Here is a 9,597-nt window from a genome sequence, read left to right on the forward strand (position 1 = left end):
TTAAGTGCACCAACATATGCAAATTAGGAGTACAAGAAGAAGAGGAGAGGGAGGAAAAGAGGTATAAGAAATATTCAAAGAAATAATGGCTGAAAACTTTCCAAATTTGATGAAAAACATTAATTTACACATCCAAGAAGCTCAAGTAACTCAAAATAGGATAAGTGCAAAGGTATTTACAGCTATGCAGTGAAAATATTGAAAGACAAAGACAAAGAGAATATCTTGAAAGCAGGAAGAGAAAAATATTCATCATGTAAAAGAGAACCCCAGTAAGATTAACATCTGGCTTCTCATCAGAAACAATGGAAACCAGGAGGCAGTGGGATGACATATTCATAGTACTTAAAGAAAGACTTAACCGGGAATCATAAATCCAGTAAAACTATTTTTAGAAAATGAAGGTGAAATAAGTATATTCTTATGTAAACAAAAGCTGATGGAATGTGTTTGTAGCAAAGCTGCATACGAGAAATACTAAAAAGAGTTCTTCACCTTGAAAGCAAGTGACACCAAATAGTAATTCAAATTTGCATGAAAAAACAGAGTACTGGCAGTGGTAACTGTAATTAATTGTAAAAGACAATACAGTGGCATATTTCTTCCTCTTTCTGTTCTTAACTGATTTAAAGAATAATTGCATAAACAATGTGTATATATTTGTATATAATTTTATATATGAATATAATTTTATTGTTGGGCTTGTCTATAGATGTAAAATATTTGCCGATAACAGCATAAAAGAAGTGGGTGGGAGCAAAGCTGTATTAGAGTAAGGAATTAACACCAGATGGTAACTCAGATCCACAGTAAGAAGTGAAGAAAATTAAAAATGGAAAAAGAAGGTTGATTTAACAAACTCTATAAATATTATAAATATGTCCTTGCTCCACTTTCTTCTCTTAGCTTCCTCAAAAGGCATAACATTACATAAAGTAATAGTTGTAGTAATGTATTGTTAGATTCATAAATGTTAAACTAGAAAATATCCACAAAACATGAAAAGAGGAAAAGTAGAGGAAGAAAGAAACAAAGAAGGCATGACACATACAGAAAACAGAAAGCTAAATAGCGGACGTCAATTCTGACATAACAGTAAAAACGTTAAATGTGACCAGATTAAACAATCCAACCAAAAGATGGAGATTATCCAATTGGATTTTTTTAACATACACAAATTTAGTATCTATACACTTTAATTCAGAGATACAAATAGGTTGAAAATAAAAAGATGAAAAAAGATGTACCATATAAATAGCAACCATAAGAGAGCTAGAGTGGCTATACTAGTATCAGGAAGAACAATAGACTTTAAACAGAAAATGTTACTAGATATAAAGAGGGACATTTCATATTGATAAAGTCCATTAGGAAGATATAAAAATTATACCCATATATGGACCTAACAACAGAACCCCCAAAATGCATGAAGCAAAAGCAGACAGAATTGAAGGGAGAAACAGATAATTTAGCAATAATAGTTGGAAACTTTAATATCCCACTTTCACCATAATTCGAAAAGAGACATGTACCACAATGTTCATTGCAGCACTGTTTACAATAGCCAGGACATGGAAGCAACCTAAGTGTCCATCGACAGATGAATGGGTAAAGAAGATGCGGCACATATATACAATGGAATATTACTCAGCCATAAAAAGAAATGAAATTGAGCTATTCGTAGTGAGGTGGATGGACCTAGAGTCTGTCATACAGAGTGAAGTAAGTCAGAAAGAGAAAGACAAATATCATATGCTAACACATATGTATGGAATCTAAAAAAAATAAAAGGTTCTGATGAACTGAGGGGTAGGACAGGAATAAAGATGCAGATGTAGAGAATGGACTTGAGGACACGGGGAAAGGGGAAGGGGAAGCTGGGACGAAGTGAGAGTAGCATTGACATATATACACTACCAAAGGTAAAATAGATAGCTAGTGGGAGGCAGCCGCATAGCACAGGGAGATCAGCTCGGTGCTTTGTGACCACCTTAGAGGGGTGGGATAGAGAGGGTGGGAGGGAGACACAAGAGGGAGGAGATACGGGGATATATGTATACGTATAGCTGATTCAGTTTGTTATACAGCAGAAACTAACACACCATTGTAAAGCAATTATACTCCAATAAAGATGTAAAAAGATATATCTCACTTTCAGTAATGGGTAGAAGATCAACAAGGAAGTAAAACAGTTGAAGAATGCTATAAACCAACTGGACCTGACAGATATGTGCAGAACACTTCACCCCCAAACAGCATAATACATATTCTTCTCAAGTGCATATGGAATATTCTCCAGGATAGACCATATGTTAGACCATAAAACAAGCCTCAACAAATTTAAAAGGATTGACATCATACAAAGGATGTTCTCCAACCACAGTGGAATTAAATTAAAAATCAACAACAGAAGGAAATTTGGGAAATTCACAAATATGTAGAAATTAAATAACACTCCAAAATAACAAATGAGTAAAAGAAGAAGTCACAAGGGAAATTAGAAAACATCTTAAGATGAAAATGAAAATAAAATATACAAAAAATTATGGATTGAAGCTAATAAGGTATTCAGAGGGAAAATTATATTTGTAAATGCTTATATTAAAATTGAAGAAATATCTCAAATTGGTAACAAACTTCCGCCTTAAGAAACTACAAAAATGAGAGCAAGCTAAACCCAAATCAAGGAGAAAGAAGGAAATAAAGATCAGAATGGAAATGAAATAGAGAATAGAAAAACAATAGGGAAAATCAGTGAAACCAAAAGTTGGCTCTTTGAAAGGAACAACAAACATTAAAACAATTAATAAAATAATTCTATTTATAGTAGATTCAAAAATAGAATCTTTGGGAACAAATTTAACAGAAATTAAAGCTAGACTTGTACACTGAAAACTACAAAATACTGTTAAACGAGATTAAAGAAGACCTAAACCAATGGAAAGACATTTCATGTTTGTGTATCAGCAGATTTAATGTTGTTAAGATGGCAGTACTCCCGAAATTGAGTACTCAATGCAATCCCTATCAAAATATCAGCTGACTTCTCTGCAGACAGCCAATGGAGGAATATGACTGAAAGAAAAAGGAAAATAAGAAGAAACTATGTAGTTGGAAAATAATTCCTGCTATGTAAACTCTAAATTAATCTCTACTGAATCAGTGAATACAGGTCTGGAATAAGATTTGATTCCTAGAGGGAAGAACCAGGAGTATTTACAGAACCAGTAAGTAAAATCCACTCACTGTCTCTCATTAACATAATAGTTCCTTTTTTGATTGCCTTTTATTTGCAAAATTTTGTTCCCTCATCTCCATGTAGCAAGTTAGTTAAACTACCTTCTGTTAAGGAGTTTATACTTTAGTGGGAAACCTGCAATACACACACACACACACACACACACACACACACACACACACGCACACACGCACACACACACACACAGTAGAAAGTAATATATATTATACAGAGAGTGCTAAAGTGCTATAGGAATTCAGAAGTGGCATTTGAACTGGACTTAAGACCTGCAGTGTTGAGGAGGAGAAGTGTATTCCTTTCAAAAGAAGCAGCCCGAGAATTTGTGGGGCATTCTGTTTGGCTGGTATTTTTGAAGGGAAGTAGTGAGAAATAAAGCTAGGGCCAATTATATCCCAGCTCTGCCACTCACTAGCTACATGACCTTCGGAAAGTTATTTAATCTCTCTAGGCCTGAGCATCCTCTTTTTAAAATGAAGATAAAAATACCTCCTCCCTCAGGGTTATTGGGAGAATTGGGTGAGACCATACACATTAAGAGCTGTCTGGCACAGAGTAAGTGCTCAGTAAATGGTTCCTGTGTTTTGGAAGGGAAAAGCTTGAATACCAAGCTAAGACATCTGAGCTTTTCTGTTGTGGGGAACAATAACTAAAGATTGCAAATAGGGAGGTGACATAATCAGAGCAATGCCTTAGGAAGATTAACTTGGCAGTGGGTGATCTGGAGGTGTGACAAGGGGAGACTGGAGGAGGCCATTGCAAGAGTCCAAGAGAGGTAATGAGAACTTGAACTTGGGTATTGATAGTGGTAGAACTATATAAAATTACTGAGAGTTTGTTGGTGTCATAACAGAAATAGGAAACATGGGAGAGGGAGCAGGTTTGAAGGTGAAGGTGAAAGGTCAGTTTTATATATACTGAGTGAGATATCAGTGAGACCTCCAGAAAGAAATGTGTAACAGGCAGTTTGAAATTCAGTACTGGAGATCAAGGCTGGGAAAATGACTTGGAAGTTATCTTCCAGAAGTTAGAGCCAAAAGATTGTATGAGATTACCAAAGAAAAAAAATGTAGGGGGACGTCCCTGGTGGTCCAGCGGTTAAGACTCCGCGCTCCCAATGCAGGGGGCCCGGGTTCAATCCCTGGTCAGGGAACTAGATCCCACATGCATGCCACAACTAAGAGTTCGCATGCCACAACGAAGACCCAGCACAGCCAAATGAATGAATGATTAAATAATTAAATGGTTAAATAATTAAATAAATAAAAAGAAAAATGCAGGGATAGAAGAGAGGATAATTAAAGACAGAATCCTTAGAGATGGGAAAATGAAGAGAAGGCAGATAATTTGACTTTAATTGCCTTTCATAAAACTTTGTTGTTGCTATCTAGTATCATGTGCCCTTCCTTTATACCTGCAAACTGCTTGTTTTACTATCATCCTCATTACCACCGCTAAATGGACCGCCTAGAGTGGCCCTACGCATGTTTAAAGATGGATACATTCGTTCTTACATAGCCCCTAAGTCCTTTGCTTTCCCCCTAAGGCCGACACAACAAGATCTATTAAGATGACAGACCAGTTTTATTTCTGGGTGAACACCAGTTTTGAAGAACATTCAGGGCATTCTAAGAAGCTAAGGTTTGAGATGTCTTAACAGATATTCTCAGAAATTACAGAGAAATACAAGCAGCCTTGAGATATGGTGGCCAGCAATGTGCCTGGCTCTTTTCTCATTGGAAAAAAATTTTTTTAATTAATTAATTTATTTATTTTTGGCTGTGTTGGGTCTTTGTTGCTGCGTGCGGGCTTTCTCTAGTCGTGGCGAGCAGGGGCTACTCTTATTGTGCTGCGTGGGCTTCTCATTGTGGTGGCTTCTCTTGTTGTGGAGCACGGGCTCTAGGCGAGCGGGCTTCAGTAGTTGTTGCTCGTGGGCTCAGTAGTTGTGGCTCGTGGGCTGTAGAGCGCAGGCTCAGCAGCTGTGGCACACGGGCTTAGCTGCTCCGCGGCACGTGGGATCTTCCCGGACCAGGGCTTGAACCCGTGTCCCCTGCATTGGCGGGCGGATTCTCAACCACTGCGCCACCTGGGAAGCCCTCTCACTGAGAATTTGAAAGTTAATTTTCACCTTGAAATTTCTTGGTTTTCTGGAGAGAGAGCACAAGAGTTATAAGGATAAAAATGGGGGTCCCATGGTGCTGCATGATATAAACTTGCATATGGATTTCGTTGGCATCAGTTTTCTTGGTAGTTCCTTCAACCGTTAGTATAATATAGCAGCTACAAATAGAAGGTGATTTGAGGTCACTGTCCTGGGCTTTTCTGAAGAACTGAGGGAGTGCCTGTTTGCCCTGACAAAGGGGAATTCTTTTGCCCTAAGTGGGGAATGACTTGAATTGGCCGATTCAGTTTCTTTGTTTCTGACTAGGGCCCTGTGTTTTAATTAACTTTTACAAGTGGATAATGGGCAATAGCCACAATCCAGTTGGCTGGCAAAGGCATTGTGTATTGTTCCATAGCAGTATAAAAAATGTGCATAAGTCATTGATACTGGAAGGTCTTTGTGACACTAACGATCTGGCTCGGTCTCCTCTGCTTACTCCACTAGGCTTTTTATGACCTTTTTTCCCATTCTCGTGTTAGGGGATTTTGAATGTGTATTTTTTGTGTTTGTTTTTCTTCCTTTACTTGCCGTTCGGAAGCTTCTAAGTCAGGCTAGCTTCAATCCTATTTTCAGAAATCTTACCAAGGTCAGCCTGGTCCTGTTATATCCAGATGCTGACTCTTCGTACCTTTCAATTTACTCTGTCTCTTAAGACACATTGCTGTCTCAGCAAATTGCATAAGTGAAGGGTTTGGGGTTTGGAGGTAAAGACATATTCCTAATCTGAAATGATCTGTGAATAACAGCTAGAGTCAGTTTTAATATGGGAAATTTGAAGAGGGGCTCCATAGGATAAGAATACACTTAGCTTGTATTGTGACAGCTTAAAATTTAATTTTCTCTTCTTGCAGTAAGTACAAATGGATCCTAGGTGAGGAACCTGTGGAGAAACGAAGAAGGCTCCAGAATGAGATGACAACACCTCCTCTAGATTATTCTATGCCTGGCCCTTACAGGAGGGTAGAGGCAGCAGTTGCCTACCCAGAAGGGGAGAACAGCCATGATAAATCGAGTTCTGAGAGAAGCACACCACCATACCTTTCCCCAGAATACCCCGAAGCAATGAAGAATACCAGTCAGAGTAGGGAGGTCTCAGTTCTGTATGCAGGGGCCCAAGACCAGCACCAGGGCTCCCTGCTCCCTGAAGAATTAGAAGATCAGATGCCAAGATTGGTGGCAGAAGAATCTAACAGAGGCAGCACACACCTAAACAAGGAGGAAGTAAGCAAGGGACCTTTTGTAGCTGTTGTCGGTGTTGCAAAAGGTGTTAGAGATTCAGGAGCTCCCATTCAGCTGATCCCTTTTAACAGAGAGGAGCTTGCTGAGAGGAGGAAAGCAGTTGAATCCTGGAACCCGGTGCCTTACTCTTCTGTGGCCTCTGCTGCAACTCCTGCTGCAGCTGTTGTGGAGAAAGGAAGAGGCTCTGAGGAGAGCGGAGGTCGTCATACACCAAAGATGAAGAACCAAAGAGAGCTAGAGGAACTGAAGAGAACCACAGAAAAGTTGGAACGTGTTTTGGCAGAAAGGAATATGTTCCAGCAAAAGGTTAGAGTAACACCTTACCACTAGGAATGAGAGGCCATTGTAACCAAGGAACCAGAGAGATGGAACTCCAATGATCTCATGTTCTGTGGCCTTTAAACAGAATAAGCCATTGAATGATCCTGTGGTATATCTCAGATTGAGTGAACCCTAATGGGCTTCCCTCCTATATTTGGGGTTTGAAAAGGTCCATAGTAGAATATGTTTAGAGAAATCACAGGGTGAATATATTCAGGAAAATTTGGGGCACTCTCTTTAGCTTTCACTAGTATGTGGGGTCATTGAATTTCTGTTTCTTGGACTGCAGGTGGAGGAGCTGGAACAGGAGAGGAATCACTGGCATTCTGAATTCAAGAAAGTCCAACATGAATTGGTGACCTATAGTACCCAGGAGACAGAAGGCTTGTACTGGAGCAAGAAACACATGGGCTATCGCCAAGCTGAGTTCCAGATTCTGAAAGCTGAGCTGGAAAGAACCAAAGAGGAAAAGCAGGAACTAAAAGAGAAACTGAAGGAGACAGAGACACACCTGGAAGTTCTGCAGAAGGCTCAGGTCTCCTACCGGACCCCAGAGGGAGATGACCTAGAAAGGTTAATTACTAGGGTTTAGTAATCAGCTTGTGAGTGCTAATGGGAAGCCTCCCTTAGGACCCCTTCCCCCCCCCCCCCCGCCCCATTACTGGTCATAGATAAGGGAAGAAGCCTTAATTAATTCCTAGGCCACCAAGGATTGAGCAATCGCTTCTTAGAGAGCTGCAGCCAACCTCCCAGTGCTTGGTGGCATTGTGCTTTCTTCTTTCTTTCTAGCTAATGGAAACGTAATTGTTGAGAAATGTAGGCCTGTTTTGAAGGAGCTTCATTTTGTTCTGTTGGCTAACGACTTCATGTCATCTCTTCTCCTGTCCCTCACTCCATCATACAGGGCTTTGGCAAAGCTTACGCGGCTGCGTATCCACGTCAGCTATCTCCTTACCTCTGTCCTCCCTCACTTGGAGCTTCGTGAGATCGGGTTTGACTCAGAACAAGTGGATGGGATCCTGTATACGGTGCTGGAGGCAAATCACATACTGGATTGAGCACCAGATACTCTATATCCCCTTTTCTACCCTATTCTTTCCTCCCTCCCTCTCAACACCTCTCTCTCTCTCTCTCTCTCTCTCTCTCTCTCTCTCTCTCTCTCTCTCTCTCTCTCACTCTCTCTCTCTCTCACCCTTATGCCTTACGTGGAGAATCTTTGAGTAAATCCTGGCTCTTAATCAGTCTGCTTCTTATTCAGTCTTGGTGTGGAGAAAGAGGCTAGTTAAATAGGCTTTCAAGAGTTCCAGGAATGGAAAAGCAGTAGTCACCAAACCAGGTGACCGGAAAGCTTTAACTTTCATGACTCAGATACTTGGCCAATTTCATATCCTTTCTGAAATGATTTGTATTCATTTAGGTTAAATCAGTCAGCAGATATTGGGTCCAATGTACCAGGTGTTTGGGTTCAAGTGAAGAAGTATAACTCATGGTTTCAGCCTTCAAGGATCTAACAATCTAGCTGGAAACACAAGACATACACCAGGTTAACTGACTTGTACAGTGAGTGGTACAAACATGATAGAGAAGTTCTGGGGGAGGAAGGTCAAGGAAGGCATCACATCAGAAATGGGAGCTAAACTAAGGTTTGTTTAAAGAATGGGCATAACAGCACAGTTAACAACGGTTGTTCTTTACATGGTAGGACTATGGTTGATATTTTTTTTCTTCTTCCTATCTTCCTGCCTTTCCAAATTTTCTATAATAAACCTGTTATTCTTCTTACATTGGAAAAATAAATCGTTTTTTTAAAAAAATGAGTAGGCTTGGATTTAGATATCAAATGAAAGACTGTGTGAAAATATAAGGTAATTTTTATATTTATAATTTATGTTGTATTTAGCATTACCTCTGGAAGAATAACATGAAAGAAAGCATGGAAAAAGCTGGAATGTAAAAAATGTGTCTGGTAGGAGTGATGGGTTAATGTAAAGGGAACTAAGGTTAAATCATGACCCACCTACCCACCTGCCTCTGTGGTATTTGCATTTTAATGAGGAATTCTTGAAAAAGAAATCTTCAAGGCTCAACATTTTTAAATGTGTATCAGCACAACTATGGGATTTAAGGTAGTGGTGGGGGAGGTATTTTAGAGCAGCGAGATCTATTTGATATCCCTCAGAATGCACCTCCTACCTACTCTTCAGGCTAGTGCTGATGAGGGGTAGATCTTACATTATCAGAAATAGTAAAACTTACACTCTTTTAAAAGTAGACATTTTATTTATTCATTTCTTTATAGTATTTATATAGTGCATACTCTCCGGAGAGTTCAAGGTACTCTTCAAAAGGCTTTGACCAATGAACACATAAAAATATACCAGCAGTGAAAAATAGGAAGTAATGGAGAAAAGGGAGGAGGTGGGATCAAGCAGTCGCAAAAGGATTAGCTAGTCCGGAGGGATGTTTTGGGTGGTCGTTTTATTTCTCCTCTGCAGAGTTACTTCAGAAGACTCTCCCAAACTTACTTGAACTTTTTAAAAAGGAGGCCCATCGTAGATATTCCAGTGGGACTGCAAGGGAGTAACGGGGAGGCTAGAGCCACGCTTCACCAGTAGAA

At 39.6% G+C, this 9,597-nt stretch overlaps 1 protein-coding gene across 3 annotated transcripts in view; it reads left to right on the plus strand.

Moving 5' to 3' along the window:
- Positions 1 to 8,797, plus strand: part of MORC4 (MORC family CW-type zinc finger 4) — a 50,718-nt gene extending 41,921 nt beyond the window's left edge. For 2 of the 3 annotated variants that reach the window (XM_019949553.3, XM_073799426.1), the window contains 3 exons: positions 6,272 to 6,965; positions 7,270 to 7,553; positions 7,885 to 8,797. In XM_019949553.3, the coding sequence (XP_019805112.2) occupies positions 6,272 to 6,965; positions 7,270 to 7,553; positions 7,885 to 8,038 (1,132 nt within the window). In that variant the 3' untranslated portion in view covers positions 8,039 to 8,797. The remainder of the gene's footprint in view (positions 1 to 6,271; positions 6,966 to 7,269; positions 7,554 to 7,884) is intronic. The other variant, XM_019949554.3, reaches the window with a different exon arrangement.
- The last annotated feature ends 800 nt before the right edge of the window (positions 8,798 to 9,597 follow it).

This window comes from Tursiops truncatus, chromosome X, assembly GCF_011762595.2.
Source record: "Tursiops truncatus isolate mTurTru1 chromosome X, mTurTru1.mat.Y, whole genome shotgun sequence".
In the NCBI taxonomy this organism is placed as follows: Eukaryota; Metazoa; Chordata; class Mammalia; order Artiodactyla; family Delphinidae; genus Tursiops; species Tursiops truncatus.